The following is a 24,631-nucleotide window of genomic DNA, read 5'->3' on the forward strand; positions in this document are numbered from 1 at the left end:
AGCATTGAACGATCGTTGATGGGGAGCCTGACCCGAATGAATGCCCTCCAGGTAGGCATTGCTCCGATGCACCTCCCTTTCTACCCCCTGGATGGCATTCAAAAGGGTAGTCTGCCCAACAATGATGGTCTGAAGGAGGTCAATGACCTCCTCACTGAGGGCAGCAGGGGTAACAGGGGCAGGGCCTGAGGTGCCTGGGGCGAAGGAGATGCCCGCCTTCTTGGGCGAGCGGGCACAGAGCGAAGGCTGAGGGGCTGCTGGGAGGGCGGGGCTGGTGCGCTGGGGAGCTCCCATCCGAGGACGTGTTGGTGTCGCTGGTGTCACCACCGGTCCCCGTTGTGGTGCTCCCCTCGCCCTCCGTATCACTGGTGCCCTCGGTGTCTGTACCAAGGCCCACCGGGGCCTTGTGACTTGCAGCTCCCTCGTGCTCCGATGCCAATTCTCCTCCGCCTGATGATGCTAATGCACACATGCACAAGAAGATTAAGAAAAAGGGTGGGGGGAGAAATAATAAAACAGGTTGAGTGCATGCAATGTCAACACCGTTGGCGGAGAGGACAGACACAGGAGCCTCATGCACTACGCTGCGCAATCGGGGTATACTACTCAGTACTTGTGACCAGGCCTACAGGTCTATGCACAACAAATACACACATGGATGATGCAGGACCATGGATAGCTGTACTTGGCACCCTACAGAGGTGGGGGGCGGGGGCACAGGGCCATGCCTAAAGGAGAGGACTACACTACAGAAAACGCCCTGCCCTAATGTCACCCACAACCCTCCTCCCCCACCCAGACACCTCCACTGCGCATAAAGATAGCAGAATGTGCTGATACTCACCCCCTTGTGTCTGCTGTGATGTCCTCAAGCGCCCATCCAAATCAGGGTAGGCTACCGCCAGGATCCGGGACATCAGGGGGGGTCAGGGTACGACTGGCACCCCTCCTAGGTTGGGAGGCCATCCCCAGCAGTGACTCGGCGGTCTTCCTGGTCCCGCGGCAGATGTCCTCCCACCTCTTGCGGCAGTGGGTGCCCCGTCTGATGTGGACCCCCAGGGCCCGGACTTTCTTGGCGATGGCACGCCAAATGTCGACTTTCTGATGGGCGCTGACCTATTTGACATGTACAGGGTGGGAAAGGAAAAATCATCATTTATCTGCATGTTAGATGTGATTGCCCCCCCCCCAACTTTGCCATGTGGCACATGCTCTCATCTGTCGTGCGTTGCACTCCTCATTCGCTCCCCACCCCACCATCTTACATCCACCCCACTCAACACAGGCATAGCCCATTCAATGTGCACCCAGTGTACTTACCTGTTGGTCTGGAGGACCGTAGAGTAACGCATACTGGGGGAGGACCCCATCCACAAGTTTCTCCAACTCTTCAGACGTGAAGGCAGGGGCCCTTTCCCCAGTCGCAGCAGCCATTGTCTCTTCCAGACCGAGGTCACAGCAGCACTTGCAGTATAGGTCCTCTCCTGTGGATGATCAGGTCTCGAGTGATTAAGCAGATAGAAAATGGCGGTCACACCCGCGGCGGTGCGTACCGCGGCGGGGCGTACCGCGACCGCCGGCGCACCTCGTCATTGGGTCCTGAAGCCCATAGGCTTCAATGTTAACCAATGCGGCTTCGTATAGCGGTCTTCGACCGCCTACCGCCACGGTGTGCCACGCCAGCGCATTGACCTCACATCCCATTGTCCCACTTCACAGGTCAGGCAGCCGCCATTTCAAGGGCCCACATGGCATAATTTGTACTGCGTCACACAGGCCTAGGCCTTGCATTGCCACACATACACGCCTTTCAATACATAGATAATCGTGTGCTATGCAAGCTGTGGTGAAAGTACCTGTGATTTGCTTGACTCTGTGCTCCATGTTGTCCTTCCTAGGCACCGTCCGCTGGGACTTGCGAGGAGAAGGATGAATCCTTGCGTGTACCGACCGCTGGTGGACCTGTCGACAATGGAAGAACGCCATATCATACTACGATACCGACTTGACCGAGCCACTATACATGAACTGTGTGCCCAGCTGGAGCCAGCCCTGATGTCCCCCATCCGCCAACCCACAGGAATTCCCCCTCTAGTGCAGGTTCTGTCAGTCCTCCATTTTTTGGCAAGTGGCTCATTCCAGACAACAGTGGCCATGTCATCTGGAATGTCTCACCCTATGTTTTCAAAGATTTTGTTCAGAGTGTTGTCTGCCCTGATGAAACACATGCGGAGCTACATTGTTTTCCCTGAGGAGGATGATTTGGCCACTGTGAAGGGAGATTTCTATGCCCTTGGACATATCCCCAACATCATTGGTGCTATTGATGGGACCCATGTGGCTTTAGTACCCCCAAAAGACGATGAGCAGGTGTACAGAAACAGAAAAAGTTATCATTCTATGAATGTCCAGGTGGTCTGTTTGGCTGACCAGTACATCTCTCATGTAAATGCAAAGTTCCCTGGGTCAGTGCATGACGCGTATGTTATGCGTAATAGCAGCATCCCTTATGTGATGGAACAGCTACAGAGACAACGTGTGTGGCTAATAGGTGACTCTGGTTACCCCAACCTGCCGTGGCTACTGACCCCAGTGAGGAATCCCCGGACCAGGGCAGAGGAACGGTACAATGAGGCCCATGGGCGAACTAGGAGGATCATAGAAAGAACCTTTGGCCTCCTGAAGGCCAGGTTTAGGTGCCTGCATATGACAGGTGGATCCCTGATGTACTCACCAAAGAAGGTGTGCCAGATCATCGTGGCCTGCTGTATGCTGCACAATCTAGCATTGCGACGGCAGGTGCCTTTCCTGCAGGAGGATGGTCCAGATGGTGGTGTTGTGGCCGCTGTGGAGCCTGTGGAGAGTGAAGAGGAGGAAGACGAAGAGGACGACACAGACAACAGGGACAGAGTTATACAACAGTATTTTCAGTAGCACACAGGTAAGAATCACCCACGACATTTAACATTTACTTAAAGCCTCCTGCATCTCTACTTTGTGTATTTCCCCTCAGTTCTTTTAAACTGATTTTTGATTTTCCCTTCCCTTTTCAGTGCTGTATGACCCACTGCGTGACTTCTGCTTGGTTAGCCCATGGACTAAAGCTTATTGACATCGGTATGTTGTCATCACAAATTGACTGAACATTATTGAACAGTAATGTGTAATACATTTGTAAAAAATACAGGCTGACTCCTGAATAATTTCAGTGCAATGAGTGATTTATTTTTAGTGCTAGATATTGGTACATGATATTAAAACGGTGATGGGTGATGGTGGAGTAATGTCCATGGCAGAGTCAAGTTCTCAGTTTCACAGGTGCATTGTCCATATGCCTGTGGAAGAATGGAGCAGGGGCAGTTCAAGGTTGGACAGGGTGACAATGTGGGACAGTGGGATGACATCAGGGGGTATCTTATGCTGGCGGGGGTCTTGGCATCCTACTCTGTCTTCCTGTGAGATCTCAGGATCCGCTTGCGGGGTGGTTGTTCTTCAGCAGGAGGTGGGGTTCTGGTGGCCTGTCGTTGTGGTGGGGCCTCCTGTCCACTAGCGCCGGCGGAGGTGGTAGGCTGTTCCTGGCTAGTGACAGGGGCCCTTTGTGGTGCCACATGGTCCCGCAATGTGGTTTCTATCCGGTTGAGGGCCTGGACTATGGTCCCCATAGCGGTACCGATGTTCCTGAGTTCATTGCTGAACCCCATGTAGCGTTCCTCCTGCTGTGCCTGGATCTCCGTGAACCTGGCCAGTACCGTCGCCATCGTCTCCTGGGAGTGATGGTATGCTCCCATGATGGTGGTGAGGGCCTCTTGGAGAGTCGGTTCCCTGGGCCTGTCCTCCCCCCCCTGTCGCACAGCAGCCCTCCCAGTTGCCCTGTTTCCCCGGGCCTCTGTCCCCTGGACGGTGTGCCCACTACCACTGCCCCCAGGTCCCTGTTGTTGTTGGGGTGTTGGGTCTGCCTGGGTGCCCTGTAGTGGCGGACACACCGCTGATTGACCTGTCCTGGAGACAGAGGCATGGGGCCGCTGGGTGGGAGCTGTGCTGCTATTCCCAGAGGGGGTTGGGTCTGCTGTGGCCTGTGTCTGTGTGTGGGGAACCGACTGTCCAGAGGTCCCCGATGGTCCGGGCTGGTCGTCAGGTTCTAGGTCGACAGAGCTGCTGTCCTCACTGGGGGCCTGTTCTGGGGGTGGGATGGACAAATCTGGACCCTCCGTGGCAGTGTGTTGGCGTTCGGGCCCTGCAGGGGTAAAAGAGTATGGTTATTGCTTTTGTGTGTGCCATGGCTTGCATTTTGTGAGTGCCCTTGTCCCCCAGTGCTGGCATTCCCTTGTGGGAGGTGTTGTGAGGGTGGTTGTGGGGGTGGATGGGTATGTGCAGTGGTCATGCATTGGTGATGGATGTCTATGGTTTGTTTTGGCATTCAGGGGTTGGTGTTGTTTAGGGTGGGTTGTGCTGGTGAGACATTGGCAGGGAGGATGTGTGCTGGGGGGTTGAGATTGGGGGTGAGGGTGGGGGTGTGGGTTGGCATGCTGGGGGGGGGGTGAAGTAGTTGTGAATCGACTTACCAGAGTCCATTCCTCCGGGTACTCCAGCGAGGCCATCAGGATGCATGATGTTTACTACCTCTTGCTCCCAGGATGTGAATTGGGGTGGAGTGGGTGGGGGTCCGCCGCCAGTCTTCTGCACAGCGATGTTGTGTCGCGACACCATCGAGCGCACCTTCCCCCGTAGGTCGTTCCATCGCTTTCGGATGTCTTCCCGATTTCTGGGATGCTGTCCCACAGCGTTGACCCTGTCTACGATCCTTTGCCATAGCTCTGCCTTCCTGGCTATTGTGGTGTGTTGCACCTGTGTGCCGAAGAGCTGGGGCTCTACACTAATTATTTCCTCCACCATGACCCTGAGTTCTTGGTCCGAGAACCTGGGGTGTCTTTGGGGTGCCATGGGGTGGTGTGGATGAGGTGTGGGGTGGTGTTTGTGGTTATGTGCGTGGTGATGTGTGGTGATGTGTGCGTAGATGTGGTGTGGGTGATGATGTTGGGTTCCTGTGTGTGTTGTGCTTTGCGTTCCCTGTGCTCTCTCTCAGTGTATTGCGCCTTCGCCCAGATATTTGTGGTCGTAGGGGTTTGTGGGTTATGTGGGTGTGTGTTTTATAGTTAATTGGGTGTGTGGGAGTGTTGTGTGTATGTGTATCAGGTGTGTGTATTTCAAATTGTCCAATGTGGCTGTGTTTTGTATATGTGTGTGTATTTTGACAGCGGCGGTGTGTACCGCCAATAGAATACCGCGGTTAAAAGACCGCCGCGTGGATTCGTGGGTCAGAATGGCATGGGCGTGTTTGTGTTGGCGTGGCGGTGGAGGTTTGGTCATCTCCAGTTTATCGCTGCCCGCTGATGAGGCGGCCTTCCGTGGATGTCGGGTTTTTGGCGGTTTCACAGTTGGAGGTCAGAATGACCCCCAAAGTCTCTTTCAAGCACAAAATACCTGGTTTCTGGTGGAAAATCTCCTCACAGGGCCACAGGAGAAGAGGTGCGTGGAAAACTGGTGTGTGCGTCGATTTCTCCTCAGCACACACGGACTTGCGTCGTTATTTTCCACGCGGGGAGTCGTGCGTCGTTTTCCGGCGCGCGGACAGTCTCTTACTGTGGTTTGCGGGGAGTACCAGATGTCCCGGGTCTGTGCGTGGATTTTCCTGCTTGTTTTCCGGCTGCGCGTCGTTCTGCGGGGCTGCGCGTCGAAGTTTCGATCTCACGGCAGGGGTCGCGTCGATTTCTCCTGCGGAGTCGGACGGCATTGTCCTTGCGAGGCCATGCATCAAAGTTTCGATCTCACGGCAGGCGTCGCGTCGATTTCTCCTGGGAAGTTGGGCGGCGTTGTCCTTGCGAGGCCGTGCGTCAAAGTTTCGGTCGTCCCGAAGACGTCGCGTTGATCAGCGTCGGTGTGCGGCATTTTTCTTGCCGCGGAACAAGCTGTGCGTCGAAAAGTTCGGCGCACGGAGCGTCCAAGAGGAAGAGAGAAGTCTTTTTGGTCCTGAGACTTCAGGGAACAGGAGGCAAGCTCTATCCAAGCACTTGGAGAGCACTTTTACAGCCAGACAAGAGTTCAGCAAGGCAGCAGGCCAACAGCAAGGCAGCAGTCCTTTGTAGAAAAGCAGACAGGTGAGTCCTTTGAGCAGCCAGGCAGTTCAGCAAGGCAGCAGGCCAACAGCAAGGCAGCAGTCCTTTGTAGAAAAGCAGACAGGTGAGTCCTTTGAGCAGCCAGGCAGTTCTTCTTGGCAGGATGTAGTTTCTGGTTCAGGTTTCTTCTCCAGCAAGTGTCTGATGAGGTAGGGCAGAGGCCCTGTTTTATACTAAGTTGTGCCTTTGAAGTGGGGGTGACTTCAAAGAGTGTCTAAGAAATGCACCAAGCCCTCTTTCAGTTCAATCCTGTCTGCCAGAGTCCCAGTAGGGGGTGTGGCAGTCCTTTGTGTGAGGGCAGGCCCTCCACCCTCCCAGCCCAGGAAGACCCATTCAAAATGCAGATGTATGCAAGTGAGGCTGAGTACCCTGTGTTTGGGGTGTGTCTGAGTGAATGCACAAGGAGCTGTCAACTAAACCTAGCCAGACGTGGATTGAAGGGCACAACAAGATTTTAGTGCAAAGAAATGCTCACTTTCTAAAAGTGGCATTTCTAGAATAGTAATATTAAATCTGACTTCACCAGTCAGCAGGATTTTGTATTACCATTCTGGCCATACTAAATATGACCTTCCTGCTCCTTTCAGATCAGCAGCTGCCACTTCAACAGTGTATGAGGGCAGCCCCAATGTTAGCCTATGAAAGGAGCAGGCCTCACAGTAGTGTAAAAACGAATTTAGGAGTTTTACACTACCAGGACATATAACTACACAGGTACATGTCCTGCCTTTTACCTACACAGCACCCTGCTCTAGGGGTTACCTAGGGCACACATTAGGGATGACTTATATGTAGAAAAAGGGGAGTTCTAGGCTTGGCAACTACTTTTAAATGCCAAGTCGAAGTGGCAGTGAAACTGCACACACAGGCCTTGCAATGGCAGGCCTGAGACAGGGTTAAGGGGCTACTGAGGTGGGTGGCACAACCAGTGCTGCAGGCCCACTAGTAGCATTTAATCTACCTGCCCTAGGCACATGTAGTGCACTCTACCAGGGACTTACAAGTAAATTAAATAGTCAATCATGGATGAACCAATCAGTAGTACAATTTACACAGAGAGCATATGCAGTTTAGCACTGGTTAGCAGTGGTAAAGTGCCCAGAGGTCAAAAGCCAACAACAACAGGTCAGAAAAAATAGGAGGAAGGAGGCAAAAAGTTTGGGGATGTCCCTGTCAAAAAGCCAGGTCCAACAGCTACCATCACAGATTCTGGTTCAAGTATTAACTCGTAGTGGTGGGTGTTACACTTTCAAAGTGGTGGCTCTGAATTCCAAAAAGGGTATAGAACTCAAATAAAAAAGTCAATGTGCATGTGTAAACACAATTTACACAAGCAAGTTCCTACAAGATTAAGATGGATGAGCAATGGTCACTGTCAAAGTCTATAGTGGTAAGGCTTCTAATTAGATCTATGACTTTCTATGCTCTGATATCTCAGATATAAAAAAGTCCATCCTTAAAAAGAGCTATAAAGGCAGCATCAAGAGCGAGGGACCTCTTTGGAATTTACAAATAATGAAATTCTTTAGGGATGTTTCATGTTTAACCACGTCTCAGATTAGATTGAAAATTAGTTTTAAGTTCATATTGCTTCAACTGTCATAAATCATGAATAAACCTCAACTAAAACACAAAGGTAAAAGTCTTTGCTGGCCCTTCCAGATCTTATTGGCCAGTTTGTTTAAAGGTTACATCTGTTGTTTCCATCAATATATTAGTTTGTTGCATAGAATTAATTTGTGGATTTTCTTTAGCCGAAGACCTGTTGTGGGTCGATGAATTGATTTAATTTAAGAAGCATACTTCTAAATGAATCAAACTAGTTACTCCATATTCTTACTATGTCTCCTAGTGTATCTGCTTTTACGTTTTTCAAGTGTATTTCAAATGTTAATTAAGACGGAGAGATTGCAAATATCTAAAAGTGATTAGATAAATGTATATTTGAAATTCTTTAAGACATTTATGGGCACATTTATACTCTGTTTGCGCCAGTTTTGCATCATTTTTTTTAACGCAAAATCTGGTGCAAACAACCCCATATTTATAATTTGACACTAGACCTGTCTAGTGTCAAAATATTGGAGTTTGCCTCATTTAAAGAATGTGTGACACTGACTTGCATCAATGAGATGCAAGGTAGGCGTTCCTGTCCCAAAAATCATTGCAAAAGATTATTCAAACTGCTGATATATTCTGAAACATTTGTATAGTTAATTTACAGGTATTTAAATGTTATTGTGTATTAGAAAAAGAGTGACAGCCTACAGCCGTTTAACACTATCTTTGCCTTGCATCATTGCCACATTGTTCACTTTACAAAATCATCTCTAGTTTCAGTCAGAGAAAGTCAACACCAATCACCATGTTAAAAAAAACAGCCATTTGCCAGAAGATATTGCTTAACACTTGACCAGTCTTTTCAACACAGGAAAGGTTACCAGGTAAAACGAAAGTTAAAGGCATTTTTAATGCTCATTCACCTTCTCCCTCCAGGATGGTTATTGAGGGGGTGCTGCAACACTCCCAGGATCTATGACTGTGGATGACTTTATGTCACATCAGTCCATGAATCTGTAATCTTCTTTGAGAATAAAATTCATATGACCATGACTTTAGACATTGTAGCGTCAAAGAGCGCAACCAAATGTGACTGAAGAATCAATGATACCACACAATTGATCTGTATGAACATATTCCACCAAGCCCTCTGTGGAAAGCCCAAGCTTGTCACAGGTCAGACAACACATGGTCAGTGAACGCATCTGGCCAGATAGCAAATGTAAATCCACATGCAGACTTTAATTGACAAGTGTGTCCCTGATTTTCCGGTGGTAGTGGCTTTTCAAAACAAAATTACATACAACAGATGGCTGATTTCTATGCAATTGTAAGTGTAGATTAAGGTCAGGGATGTAGCTTTTGGTGGGACATTTGGATTGTTACAACCCCCTAAATAAAGATATTCTCTAGTAAATAGTGGGGTATGGGTGCTTTCAGTCAGGTATGGTAAGGTGTCTGTCAGATTTCACCTGAGATTTTTACATGCACACACAGACAAATACTTACACATATGCACTCTCTCCTCTCTCGGCTTTGAAGTTCTTGAAAATGTTGGTTATTTTAAACAAATATTGAGTTTTAAGCATCCCTTACAATCTGCACTGCTCTCCATTTCCAATTGCCCTTAGCTCCCTCAAGCCCTGCTTCTCAAGTTTGTATTTTGCATTGATATGGCAGCTGCATTGCTGGAAAATCTGAAACTCACCCCCCTCCCACCAGTTTTATAGACCAAGCTACGCCTGATTGAGGTAAGAAAATGGATGTTCCATGTAGTACCCATATAAACTGGCACTGTCAATATGATGAACACCCTTAAAGTTGTGCCTTCTGGGGTTTGCAAACAATCACAATGCCTTTTTCCTGACTCATTCTAACTTACTTCTTGCCACGTACCTTTTTGAGGTAAGTGCAAGACTCAAAATAAATAAGTGGAGAACCGATCCCCAAGCCCTCCCATTTTTAAAGGGATGATGGTGAACAGATGTCTTCCTATGGAATATGTTTCGGTGTGAACACCTAAAGAGACAAATAAATATATGTGTACGTTCATCCTATTCCATATTTACTCCCTCAATCTCCCTCGTTTATTGCATTCACTGTCAAATGAGGCCCTGAGCTATACAACATAATATTAGTTTGACAATTCCACTGCCAGAAACGTGAAGACGAGAGAGTGATTACGACACAAACAGAAAGATGTGCTTACATTATGCGGGAGTCAGACATTAATATTTGTGTTTACGGAAAACATTGACGTGGACGTGTAATCTTAATTTACATATTCAACAGATACAGATTTACACTTGTGTATTTGTGTACTGACCTCCATGTGTTTTCAGTTGGACAACAGTTGTGGTTACAATAAAATAAGATGTTTACACGTATGCTTAATGTTACAAGAGTAGAAACTGTCATGCTAACTTTTCTGTATTCGCCTTTATCTCTTCTGTGCAGGAGGATACGGATCATGATTACTATACATCAAGAACTTATGGTCCTCTGGATCCGGCCAGCAGGGATCTCTGGGTGAACATAGATCAAATGGAAAAAGACAAAGTGAAGATACACGGGATTCTCTCCAACACCCACCGGCAAGCCGCAGTAAGAAGTGTTTTACAGCATCCACTGGAATTTGTTCCCTGTAATGAGCTTTTGCAGCTTTGCTATTGATTCAGCAGTCTGAGTCCTCTGACTGAGCAAGAAAAAGCAGAGATAGTCATCTGTAAAAAGATAATAACTCGAGGAGGTTTGCTAACACAACACATTATCCAGACAGTGAAATGATTGGCCAGCAGCACGATGCACAGTACACATGGGCGCACAGCAAGACAGCAGGGTACACCTTAATGATGCAGATTTTTTTTTGCTACATCTGTTACCGTGCATGCAGTAATTGAGCACAACGCATAGCTGGGGGGGAAGCCATTAGGCCCCGGCAGATGCTAGGTGATCTTCGAGGCTGGTTTTCCTGGAGTTGTCTTGCTTTATAATTTTCTGCACCTTACGGGTCGCTGTGATTAAATGGCGTGCTTGCAGCAGACACACATCCTGCAGTAACAGAAGGTGCTCTATTTACAAGCCTGGTCGCACTCATCAGGCGCGTTGGACGTGCCAGTTGGTAACAGTGACACCTGGTGCACATAGTAATGTAAAGCTCCAGGAATATAATAATGTGTGACACGCTGGAAATTGTTCGTGTTTTTAATGTAGCTTACATCTCCATCAGGAAAACATATACTGCAGATAATAGAACAGCTTCCACCCCTTTTTCAGTACCAAGTACCCAAAGCTGTAAATCACTGCAAAGAAATATTCAAAAATTGCAAAACATTACTTCTGAACCTAAGAATAGCTAATCCAATAGTCACTCTCCTCATTCTCTTCCTAAAGACCCCTACCCATTTTAAGTTTCCACAACTGGAAAGCATTGCCACTTTCTATTCCTTTAATTGAACAGAATGTGATCCATTTTCAGTATTGTCTTTGGGTTTTCCCAGTTATCATTTGTGAGGCACATTATACTGACTCCTTTTGATAGTTTAATCTGTGTTTTCACAATGTGCAAATTTAAATCTATTTCATTTGGATCCCTACCCTACGAAAGTTGTGATGCTAGAAGTGACGTCTTCTGCACCCTTTGTGACAAGAGCTCTGTAAGCAGTTTTGGAATCAGGCGTTTCTTCCAGCCTGTTAAAAATAGATATAGTTGTCCCCTCAAAAGAAAACATAGTTGGTACATTTAATCACTTTACATGCACACCTTTTTGTCTTCTCTGTTTACCTTCTTTTCAGAACCCCTTTTCAGGGGGCAATGGAAGAAGTAGGAGTTTCTGGGACCGATCTTGGGTATTGTTGCCTTTCACTCTTGAAATCTTGTGGCCCGACCTGTGATGAATCCTTAGTAACTGGGTCAATTACTAACTCTCTTACTACTTGACTTTCATAGGTCAAGCAGTCAAAGCTCATCGAGGGGGAGGTAGTTGTAAGGCATACAGGGGTGTAAGGCTCCAAGTACAATCAGTGATTGCAATAAGCCGATTGCCCATTCAAATTCCTGCTTTCATGAAAAGAGTAATATTTTTAATTTGAGCAGACGATAAAACAGGTAACAAGCTAAATAATATCCACCGTCTCCTAAGGTTGGCGTACTTGCCCGAGTCCTTCCCTCCCTTTGTAGTTATGCTGGTCATTCACCATTTCATAGTAAAGGCAACTTTCAGATGTGGCCACGCTAATCACAACATGACAAAGTCTAAGTTTGGCCTTAAGAGTCAACTTCAGCAGCTCTACCTGCTAAATTCATGGAAGTCTCCAGCAGGTCTGCTGAGGGCAGCTGACAAGTGCAGGGAGCAGGGTGGGTTTCTGCCAGCTTGGTCTACTGACCAGGGATCTGCAAACTCTTGAGGTCTTTGCATTGGGCCTTTTCTGTCTCGGGACAGCCCTTGTCGGTGTCAGACATCTTTCTCTGCAGCTCCTAAAACAATTCGTAAGTGTTCCTTATAGCAACCTGAGCATGACAATACAGTTCAAAAGCCCTGCCTCAATGGTGGACCTCTCCTGGCACAGGGGTTCTCCTATTTGATTGTTCAAGGGCGACAGCCCTTATTCCATCATGGCCCTGGCCTGTCAGTTCAGGTTGGACTATTCCCATTGGAGCAGGGTCAAGACAAATTTGCATATGGCTGGGTCCAAACTGAGATGGCATGGTGTGCAAAATAATGATGGACTAGGATGCGACTTGAGTAATTACCAGTGGTTGAGATTAATTCAAGCATTGCAACGATCAGTTTTTTCTACACTTCAGTGTCACAAAATTTCCATAGGCTAAGCCTTCCCCTCTATCAATATTAAATGGTCCTCAGTGTCAGTCATACCAGTCCCACCATCTCCCAGACAATGATCCCATGCTCTAATTACTGTAACTGTTCCTGAAATCAAAGAGCCCTTTGATGTTCCTACAATATGTTCTGCTCCCCTTCCTCAAATGTGTGTGTGCTCCCACCTCAGCCCTCAGGAATGACAGCAATCCAGATTTCCTGTCAGGGGTTTCCCTTCTTTTCTCCACTAATCTCTCCAGACACTGGGCTTCCAGAATGGATTCACCAACCTTCATAATATGTACTATACAGACACACATACATCTCAGCATCCAAAAACAATTATCAGATGTTATCAGGCACTACACGCAATGCATGCAGCTGGGAAACTCCGGGCAGGGGTTCAAGTCCATCACCAAGCAGGGGACATTTCTGCCCCAACACTTTTAAAATATTAGTGAGCTTCTGTTCTCTACCTTTCTGCATATTTTTACAGATTTGCTTCATGAACCTCATGTGCTGGTTTCTGTTCTGGTCATTGGATGGAGTCTGTCTTTGTCGGTGTCTTAGGTGATATTCGTGTCATTCAAGATTTTGCAGGACTTACCATCTTAGTCATTGTGGAATCTTTGGTTGCCATTGATACAGTCATCTTAGTCATTGTGGAATCTTTGGTTGCCACTGATACAGTCTCCCACCCTATTCTCATCTTTGGATTAATGAAATGTAGCATTGGAGGTCAAGCTATAGGCAGTGGCCCCATTTCATTCTTTCTATGCATTACAGGAGTAATATAGTACCTCATCTCTGAGTTCTACGTTATTTAACCTTTAATTGAGATGCTTGAAACACATGAATAAAGCCCTGGTCTTAGTAGTTGATCTTTCAGTCTTAGCACTCCCTTCGGTGTCACAGATTCATTTTCAAATAGTATGGTGGTCTTTGAACACTGAATGTACTCCAGCTATTTTAAACACAATATGGAAAAATGGGAACATCAACTTTAGAAGTGACTCCTCCCCTTTGCTGATTTGATTTATGGCCCAGCTCAAAAGGAGCTCATGGACACCAGTGAATCAATCCAGGGCATCATTTTGTGATAGAAATCTTTCTTTCCTTCCTCAGCTGCCAGTTTTCTCCATCCTACTATCCCTTTGAAGATTTCCTCCTTGCTCCCTGGTAGACCATTATGCAAGTGGCTATCTCCTTTAAATTAAACTATGGAAATGCCCTTTATTTTGAGTTTTCAAAGCAGCTTCTACATCAGCTGAAACACATAGAATATAGGGTGTGCCTAAGGCAAGCCTGAATGGCGCCAGGTTCCAGGAACCCTGCTCGATCAAAGGCAGCCCCTATATGTTATACAATGAGGGAACTTAGATGTTTTGCCCCAGCCATCGCAGAGGACTGCCAACACATGCTTGAAGTCATGGATGGCATTAGGTGTTGCAGTTGGTGCAATTTCCTCTGTTCTGTGCCGTAGCCAGTGCAATTCAGTTGGGGCACAATGTTGCTTGCTCAATTGTCCCTCCCTTGCAAAGCATGCAACAGATATCTTTGACCTCCTAACAGACCATAGGCCTGATGCTCTCTTTCTATCTCAGAGGTGGCTCACTGAACCTTCAGCACCAGATATTGTGGCAGCAGTGCCACAGGGGTATGCAATTGTGCGACTGGATAGACAGAACCTAAAGAACTGGGGAGTGATTGCTATTATTTTTATGCGAAGTCTCCAGTGCACATTTTCAGCAATCAATATCGCAGGCAGTGAAGCAGCTTACTTTTTTCCGAATTTATCAAATAGCTTTCCCCTAGCTGAATTTCTGGTTTATCGCCCTCCAGGTCTGGCCCGAATTTTGTTACTTCGCTGGCAGATACTCTGCCTTATTTTTTACTATGTCACTTCCATTTTTTAGTTTTAGGAGACCTTTGTCTCCCTTTGGAAGACAGAGAGTGTAAAGCAGCCTCTACGCTGGTAGAATATTTGGAAGCTTTCCAATGTGTTCAACTCTTTCACCTACCCACACACAAAATGAGTCATACTTTAGATCTGATTTTTGCTAATTTTTCTGGGGTAGTGGTAGATGCCACCCCCCTTCTCTGGTCAGATCATTCTGTAAAACTTTTCCAGATCTTGGCCCCTAGTTCCTGAACAAGTGTCAATTTAGGCAGGCAGAACAAACCACATAATTGGAGGATGGACACACCAGTGGCTTTTATGGAAATCCTTGCATCTAATCGCCCTATTTTGTCTGAGAATGTTGACAAGGCAAATTTGCAGCTAGACAACTGCATTACAGATGTGTTGGACCATGTTGCCTTAGTGACATGCCATGGGACTAAGTGGCTTAAACCCCCAGCCGAATGGTTCAACGAAGAACTTTGGGCAATAACAAAGTCCTGTAAATGTCTTTAGCGATATTAGCGTCACAATTATCAGCAGGAGGAAGCTATCTACTGTATAGCGCTAAGAGACTACCATAAGCAGATCAGGAAACGCAATGCCTTTTTTATGCCAATAAAACTGAACAAGCACAGAACGCTTTCAAGAAGTATTCTTTACTGTAAAGTCATTGTCCTCCCTTGAGCAAGTTGCCCCGACTACTACTACTACTGTGTAATGTAAGTGCCCACTTTTTTCGGTATAAGACTCCATATCTACGACTCCTTTCCTAAGGGAATGACGAGGGCTTCCTGCCTTGATGTATGGTTCAGGCTGTTTAAGACAGGACTGTGAGTTTAGTGCTCTTGATCTTGTTCAATTATGTGCCTTATGGGGAAGGGTGAAATCAGGCTCCCTAATGATATGACTTCTCCCATGATTTTGGAGAGCAGCAAGGAGGCAATTCTTCTAGGGTTATTTAAAACTCCTCACTATGTCTTTTGCATCAGGACTAGTTTCCATGAGCTGGAAACAGGCTATGGTGGTACTGCTACATAAAAATATATATATATATATATATATATATATATATATATATAGTGGAAGATGCAGGATCACAAGAAAACAACAGCCAGCCAGGGCAAAAATCTGGATCCCAAAGGATACAAAGAGCCACAAGAAAATGTAATATCCAAGAAAGAAGTGACTCAAACAGATGATCTCATTAAAGAACAAAAATATATTTCTACTACAACGTTTCAGCTTCCGCCTTCCTCAGGTAGTACAAGATGGTTGGCTCAGCCACTGAGCAAACCATCTTGTACTACCTGAGGGCAAACCATCTTGTACTACCTGAGGAAGGCGGAAGCTGAAACGTTGTAGTAGAAATATATTTTTGTTCTTTAATGAGATTATCTGTTTGAGTCACTTCTTTCTTGGATATATATATATATATATATATATATATATATATATATATATATATATACTTCCCTTGATCTCGTGATAATCCACAAATCTGAGGTCCATCCCTCTGCTTCCTTTTTTCGTATAGGTGACTGAAAAACATGTGAACAACCAGCTAATGAAGTTCATTGAAGCACAGGAGCTACTCCATGAGACACAATCAGCCTTTCTACCACAGTTTAGCACAGAATCAGCCCAGCTGTTAGTATCTGAATCCTTGATACAGACAGAGGACAGGGGGAGAATTGCTGCTTTGAGGATGCTTGATTTAAGCACAGCCTTCAACATCGTCTCTCATAATATGTTGCTGGAACGGTTGTGGAATAACAGAGTTGGGGAGCTGTTCCATCCTTCTATGTGCCCCCTCGCTGTTGTCATTCAATGTTAATTTTGTATCATAGGTGGATGACACGCAGCTGGTTATCACCCTTTCCCAGGATGGAGGAGTATCTACTATCAACTTGAATCTTGCCTGATAGCTCTTGCAGAATGGATGTCCCAGAGCTGCCTCAAGCTCAATGGTGGCAAAACTGAGGTACTGATATTTGGGAAACAGCTTTCAATCTGGTCCTTTGCTTGGTGGCCTGATGTATTATGGCTTGTGCCAATGGCCCGGTTGAAAGTGAAAAATCATGGTGTTTGATTCGACGTTAACCTATCCACTGCAGGAAAGTGCTTTGGTATTTTGAAAGTTTTGAGAAAAATTATAGGCTTTCTCCCAGTGGAGGCCAGGAAATCTGTAGTCCAGGCCTTAGTCATCTCGAGGCTAGACTACTGCAATGTGCTGCATGTTGAAGTAACACAAAGCAGACTGGCTGAACTCCAGAGAGTACAAAATGCGGCGGCACGCCTTTTGCTTAACATTCTCAGATGGGCGCCTATTGGGACTGCTCTAAGCAGCCTACATTGGCTCCCTATAAGTAAGAGAGTCCCCGTTAAGGCCCTGTGTTGTTGTCACAGAATTCGAAATGGGAAAGGCCCCCGCTATCTGCACACCTTGGTAAAACAGTAAGCTATGACCAGAGATCTCTGATCTGCTGGAGCCTCCCGAGAGGTCATCCCCTAGATAACAAAAGCATGTCTGGGGGGAAGCTCCTTTGGCTTCCTGGCTTCTAAATTTTGGAATTCCGTGCCTGAAGTTGTTTTAAGTAAGAAACTCAAGACATGGTTCTTCAGGCATTTGTAGAGATCTTTTTTCTGGTTTCGGGTTTGGGGTGGCTGCTGTTTGCGATTTTAGCATAGGGACACTCCGTTTAGAGTTACCATGCACACTAAAAATCATTTTATTTTTATTATTTTATTACTAGGTTAATCTCAGTCCACCAAAAAATAAGCACATCTTTAGTCTCCTTATTTCTCTCCATTGACTCCCCATGCAGAATGAGTAATTTTCAAGAGCCTCTGTTTATACTGCAGTGAATAATTGCTTCAGCACTTACCTTCCTTCATTCAACTTGTGCACTGACCCATCTAACAACTGTCCCTTGGATTCAATGGTCAAAGGCCAAAGGCAGATTTTATTCTCGTATAACAGCCAAACTCTGGAGTTCGTTTCTTGGTTCCCTTTGTTTTTTGGCTAAGAATTTTATTTTGATTAACAGAAAGGACTAAAAACGTGTATTTTAATGCTATAAATCCTATTTAATATCTCTGCTTACTCACGTACATATTCTGTGAGTGCAGTTATAAATCGTGTGGTCTGTAGAACCTATAGAATCCAGTTTCATTTATTCATTCAATTACTTCTTTAGTAATGTTCCCAACCATGTACCTCTACTGCATTATTCAGCACATTCTAGAATATGAAGACACTTTTGATTGATTTATAACATATATTGTTGTCAATCTGTGTATTACCAGCTACAGTTAGGAGCGGTACTAATAGCTGCTAAGAAGATCCATGTTGCCATTGGTACCTTACTACATGTCCTTAAGATATCTTACCTATTGCCATGTATTTGTATTTGATGATATAGGGGGTGATTCTAACCCCGGCGGTCGGCGGAGAGGCGGCGGTCGGACCGCGAACAGACCGGCGGTCCAAAAAATGGCATTCTGACCGCGGCGGTCACCGCCGCGATCGACCGCCACTTTCCCACTCCGACCGCCACGGCGGTCATGACCGCCGGGCTGGAGTTTGCGCACTCCGGCCCGGCGGTCGACCCAAGACCGCCAACCGCATCATGACCCTGCTTACCGCCGCAGTTTTTGGCGGTCGGGAACCGCCATGCGAACCATGGCGGTAGGCACTATTGGGGCCAGGGAATTCCATCCCTGGCACTGATAGGGGTCTCCCCCATCCCCCACTACCCCCCACGAGTCCACACCCCCTGCCACTCCCCAGAGATGTTACAAACCCCCTGCCCCCCACCCCGACATGCACATACACGCACCCCGACATGCACGCACCCCCAACATGCACATATGCACACCCCCTACACACACACATACACAACGGGGGCACATACCCGCACACATACATGCCAACATGCGCACCCGCCGAACTACACACATTGCCCATAGGCACAGCAGCACCCCCCGCCCGCATGCACGCACTCACACACCCCCTCTACACACCCCCATGCACGCACACATCACACAACACCCCCCCCACCCCCTCCCCTCACGGACGATCAACTTACCTTGCGTTGGTCCTCCGGGAGGTGACGGGAGCCATAGGGACGTGACCGCCAACAGAAGACCGCCAACAGAAGACCGCCACACAGAAATGTGGGTCGTAATTCTGTGGGCGGTGTTCTGCTGGCGTGGCGGTGGAGGTTGACCAGTCTCCACTTTCCCGCCGACCGCCAGTGTGGCTGCTGGCGGTTTTCCGGCGGAACGCTCCCAGCGGTCGGAATACGCGCCGCGGCATACCGCCGCGGTCGGCGGTCTTTACCGCGGCGGTAACTCGGCGGTCTTGCGAAAAGACCGCCAAGGTCAGAATCACCCCCATAGTGTGTTCTGTTAGTTGTCAACTGGTTTTCTTCAATAAAACCAATCCGGCTAATAGACATGATGATTTGTAACAGAAATACTCATGAGTCACGATGAAATGCAGCGAGATGGCAACAATGTATGTTCCAGCATAGTAGCTAACAAATACTTTCATACTGGGACTTGTAATTCCATGTAGTTAATAAGAAACAATAACATGCAACCCTCACAGTGCAAAGTACTGATACCTTACATACCAGGACTGCAGTGCTCTCATGTTGCCTATGTACATGTGTGAGGTGATCACCCTTTTAAGTATAGCTTCTTTTTTAGTGTAGCAATTGTAGCACTCGCTATTCCATTATCAAGTCATGAACGCAAGTGTCAGGGTAAAAAGAAAATATATAGAGTGAATGAGAATCGCACTGATGTGTTCTAGAACCTGTTGTTTTAAAACATGAATGATGCCATATGACAGTAATGGGTAAAGTAAATAGAAATCGAGGCAGAAACAGTCACAAGCAAGTTTGTATGACTTTCATTGGTTCTTGAGCAAGTTTCTGTTTTTATATTTAGTTGTGGTTTGGTATAAGATTGTGGTAGATGCCACCTCTTCCATATCATGAAGTTAATTTCCAGTCATTCTCAACTGTGTAGCTTAAAGGCAATTTTATTACAAGACCAGAGGCTCATATTATGCAGTCTTTTCTTGCTTTAATTTCTAATAGCAGCCAAGCAAAAAACTAAAGTTCCCAGTATAAACAAAACTACAACAATGACATCACAGATGAACAACCAATAGGATGTCGAACCCTAGTATTAATATCTTAACTGCGAGCAACAAGTCCTCTTTTCTTGCTGCTCGCAGTCAAGATAAGTAACTCCATTTGCGTCACTTCGTATATTGTATTATATGCATTACTGTGCTTTTATTTATTGAATAAGCAATGTCCAGCTAATATGCTTGCATTTTAGACGCGCGTCTTGTTTGTTTAAGGCAGCGCGTCTTTCAACGGTCTTTTTCGGCCGTTGCAGACGCGCGCGTGCACGCGCGCGCATTCCTTTCATTCCTGGCATTCTTCCTGACTGACCTGCTGTTCTCGGAACTCGCTTCGGGCCCCGAATTTCGAGCGTTTTTTCGCTCGTATTTCCTTGGTCGGGCTCGCTTTCAGCCACTGCTCCACCGGACGTTTCCCCACACGTTTTGCCTTCCGGACTTCGTTTTTTCCTCGTTCCTGCCCCTTTTAGCCACTCCCTCCCTCCTCTCCTCTCAGTTAACCCCTCTTTGTCCAGTTTCCTCTACATTTCAAGCTTAAATATTTTCTAAAGCCTCATTTCCAGTATTAATACATTTATTATTGCCTTTGGGCACAATGGCTGAGGAAGAAGATTCCCAAGTTTTTCAAGAAAATTTGAAAACTTTTATAAAAGATTCAGTTCAGCAAGCAGTAACTGTTTCTATGTCTGATATTACCAAAAATTTAGAAGCCTCTTTTTCTAAAATGATATCTACTTCCAAAGTGCCTTTTAACAAAGGTAAGAAACGTGCGTCTACCCTCCCGGTGCCTTCAAAAGGCGTTTCTTCTGGTCCTTCCACCCGAGAGGTTTTCAAATCGGGTTCCTCTCTCTCCTCAGTTCATGTTACACAGTTAAGAGACACTGACGATGACGATGATGACTCTCCTAGTCATACGGATGATATGGACGGATCTTCGGATCCATTTTCATGTGGGCCTTTGGAGAAAAGGCGTAAAATTTCTCCTGGTGACGGTGGTGACGTTCACCCTGTGTCTCATATTTTGGTGGACCATGCGGGCGAACCCTTATTTGACCCTTCCCTCATGGTTCATCCAAATTCAAAAGAGTGGTACCCATCGGATCACGTTGCTGACTATGTCTCATTCTTTTTACGTGACCCTCTTGATAAAGCTACCCGCAATAAGCTTAAATCTGAATGTCCTCGCCCCTCGTTACCAGACAACATCACTTCTACTCCAGTGATTGACCCCAATATGCTTATGTTCTTTACAAAATTTGGCAAAGACCCCAAGAAAGGTGTTGACAGAGCTTGGTCAGGGTGTCAGGACAAGCTCCTGGATTTGGTGGGCCCTCTCACCAGAATTTTCGATTTGGCAGAGGAGGCCAAAATGGATAATAGTCCAATAGATCCTGAAATTCTCTCGAATTGGGCGCAACGCGCAATTTGCATGTTGGGCAATGCCAATACTCAACTTTCCATTGAAAGGAGGAAAAGCCTCCTGTTGAAAATCGATCCCAAACTGGCTTCTCTAGCCTCTAAAGATGATGGTCCGTCAGCTAAGGGCCAGTTGTTTGGGGATTCCTTGATCAAAGAACTTGGCAAATATGTGTCCACCTTTGCCTCCCTGGACAAGGCCCAACTTTCTATGAAAAAGATCTTCCCATCTCGGGTTTTTGCCTGGGCCGGCAAAGGCAGGAGTCGCTTTGCCAGCTGCTCCATCAGAGGCCAATATTCCACCAGAGACTCCTACAACCAACAATCCCAGCTTGAGACCTACACAGGATACAAGCCAAGGTTCTACCCCCGTCGTTCAAGAGGCTATCGTCACAGGGGTTAGGCCAACAAGGGAGACCAAACCTCCGGTAAGTGTTTCCAGTTCTGGCCTTCCTCCGGTAGGAGGCAGACTGGCTCTGTTTCTAAATTCATGGCTTTCTCTCACTTCAGATCCCTGGATAATTCAATCCATTCAAGGTTACCTACTAGAGTTTTACCAAACCCCAAGTCAATCCCGTTTTCCTCTTCCCCTTGTTTTTTCCCAAGATCAAACCGAGCTTCTGCACAGCGAAATTCAGTCTCTCCTTACCAAACATGCTATAGAACCCGTCCTGTTCGATCCTGCGGGTTTCCTAAGCACCATTTTTCTCGTCCAGAAGAAAAATCACAAATTTCAATTAGTTTTAAACCTAAAGGCTTTCAACAATTTCATCATTTACCGGCACTTCAAGATGGAGACCATTCTCCATCTAAGAGACATTCTGCTTCAGAACGATTGGTTGGTCAGATTGGACCTTCAAGATGCTTACCTCACAGTGCCCATTCATCACTCACACAGGAAATTCCTTCAATTCCAGTGGCAAGACTCCTTTTATCAATTCAGAGTGCTTCACCAAGATTCTCAAACCCGTTGCGGCCTTTCTCCGCGCTCACGGTGTTCGTCTAATCCTTTATTTGGACGACTTTCTTTTGATGGCTCAAGACGAACGTCTTCTTCTAGACCATCTTCAGCTTTGTCAGAACCTTCTTCTCGGCTTGGGCTTCCTCATCAACTTTCAGAAGTCGGTTCTGATTCCAACTCAGAAGTTGGAATTTCTCGGATTTCTCATAGACACTACTCAGTCGGTGCTTCAGCTCCCTCAACACAAGGTATCGTTAATCAAAAAGGAAATTCGTCAATCCTTATCCCTTCCTCACATCTCCCTCAGGACTCTGGTTAGTCTGGTAGGACTTCTAGCATCCTCTATTCAAGCCATCTTCCCAGGTCCTTTACATTATCGCGCTCTTCAACGGCTCAAGATCCGCCATCTTCACAAGGGCCTCGCTTATTCGGATCCCTTGGTCCTAGATGCCGAATCCAAAGAAGAACTTCTATGGTGGTTAACGCATCTAGACGCCTGGAATGGCAGAACTATCTTCTCTGCCGCCCCAGATCTTGTATTAGAATCCGATGCAAGTCTGACCGGTTGGGGCGCAAGATGTGGTCAGTTCTCGACTGGAGGGGCATGGTCTCTGAAGGAGTCCTTCTTGCACATAAACAGTTTAGAGATGCTTGCAGGTTCCTTTGCCATCCGCACTTTTGCAAAAGACAGAGTAAGTTGCACCATCCTTTTAAGGATGGACAATTTGTCCGCGGTCAGGTACATCAACCATTTAGGCGGTACCAAATCCAAGATTCTCTCCACTCTGGCGAAACATCTTTGGGAGTATTGTCTTCCTCGTCGGATCTCAGTCAAGGCGGTGTATCTGCCAGGCAGGCTGAATACGGTGGCGGATTGGTATTCCAGACATCTTCACGATTCCAGCGATTGGCAATTGCACCCTTCAGTATTCAATCATCTTACTTCTATCTTTGGCAAAATGTCCATAGATCTTTTTGCTTCTCGCCTCAACTCCCACCTTCCTTCCTATTTCAGTTGGAGGCCAGACCCACAGGCTCTTGCCACAGATGCTTTCCTTCAGACTTGGCCGTCATCCCTTCTTTACGCTTTCCCTCCCTTCCTGCTCATTCCTCGAGTCCTTGCACAAGCACGCAGGCAGCGGTCCTCTTTAGTTCTCATAACTCCTTTCTGGCAGGCTCAACCTTGGTATCCAACTCTATTGGAGTTGGCAGTAGATCAACCCGTTTGGCTTCCTCACTTTCCCAACCTCCTCTTAGATCCCCAAGGCCAACAATATCATTTGATTCTCAGCAATTCCTTGTTCCTCATAGCTTGGAGAATTTCGGGTCGTCCTGGAGAACCCCAGGAATTTCGGAAGATGCTGCTAAACTCATCCAGCAGGCCAGAGCCCCTGGTACCTCCAAAGCATACAAGTCTGCATGGGCCCTTTGGAGTAGCTGGTGTTTGGACAGGAATTCAGATCCCTTTTCAGCCAATGTAGTGCTAATTGTAAATTTCCTTGCTTCCTTAGCTTCCCAAGGTAAAGCCTATCGCACTATTAATATTTACAGATCTGCCATCTCTGCTGAACATCAAAGGATCAATGGCAGACCAATTGGTGAACATCCTCTCATCTGCCAATTATTAAAGGGAGTAAGATATGTTTTTCCGCCATCTCCTAAGTATAATGTCATGTGGGACGTTAATATGGTATTACGATTTCTTTCCACTTGGCCAGATAATGATTTACTCTCTCTCAAACAGCTCTCTGCTAAGTTAACCATGCTTTTGTGTCTCGTCTCGATCAAACGTGTTTCAGACGTTAAGGCATTAGATGTTTCTTCCTTTTTCTTTTCCCCCCTTTGTGTTTCGTTTCAGATTAAGAGACGTACTAAAACTAATTTAGCTTGTGTCAATTACCCATATTTTCCCTCTCAACCCAAGTTGTGTGTTGGAAATTGTTTAAAAACTTATGTGACTCGTACTGCAGATTTGAGATCATCCTCTGCCTCCCAATTACTTATTTCCTTTCAGAAGCCCCATAACCCTGTTTCTTCCCCTACTCTAGCTCGTTGGGTCAAATGGGTCATGTCCCTAGCTGGTATTGATGTAGGATCTTTCGGTGCCCATTCTGCTAGAGGGGCTATGGCCTCTCGCGCTTTCTGGGCAGGATCCTCTTTACAGGATATTCTCAAGTCTGCAGATTGGTCTAATGAAAGTATTTTCAGAACTTTCTATTGTAAGCCAATTTCTCATGTTTCAGATTCAGTGATTGCTATGCTTTGAACATGCATAATATGAGCCTCCGGTCTTGTAATAAAATTGAGATTTTCCTAGCCTTGGTGTATGAAAGGCTAGATTTTATTAAAGACACGGAGGCGATTATTATACCGCCACTGTTTCTAACCCACCCTGTATCTTTATTTTAGTGCCAACTCCCTCATCCAGCGTTGGCTCGTCATGATTCTAATGGACAACTCCTGCCGACATTGGACTCGACCATCAGCGTCCACTCTGTACAGGCTTCACTCCACACTCGCCATGTTCGAGATTGTTTCATGGACATTGTGACATTGGTTTCTATTTTTTATGTTATTTTATTTGTTACTTCTCCTCTTTAGTTTCGCATCAAGAAAAGAGGACTTGTTGCTCGCAGTTAA

At 46.4% G+C, this 24,631-nt stretch overlaps 1 protein-coding gene across 1 annotated transcript in view; it reads left to right on the plus strand.

The window, feature by feature from the left end:
* PLXDC2 (plexin domain containing 2) overlaps positions 1-24,631 on the plus strand; it is a 1,436,917-nt gene that overhangs the window by 646,211 nt on the left and 766,075 nt on the right. Inside the window, exon 3 of the mRNA XM_069211779.1 lies at positions 10,191-10,337. Coding sequence (XP_069067880.1) covers positions 10,191-10,337 — 147 coding nt within the window. The remainder of the gene's footprint in view (positions 1-10,190; positions 10,338-24,631) is intronic.

The sequence above is a fragment of the Pleurodeles waltl genome, chromosome 10, assembly GCF_031143425.1.
Source record: "Pleurodeles waltl isolate 20211129_DDA chromosome 10, aPleWal1.hap1.20221129, whole genome shotgun sequence".
NCBI classification, from domain to species: Eukaryota; Metazoa; Chordata; class Amphibia; order Caudata; family Salamandridae; genus Pleurodeles; species Pleurodeles waltl.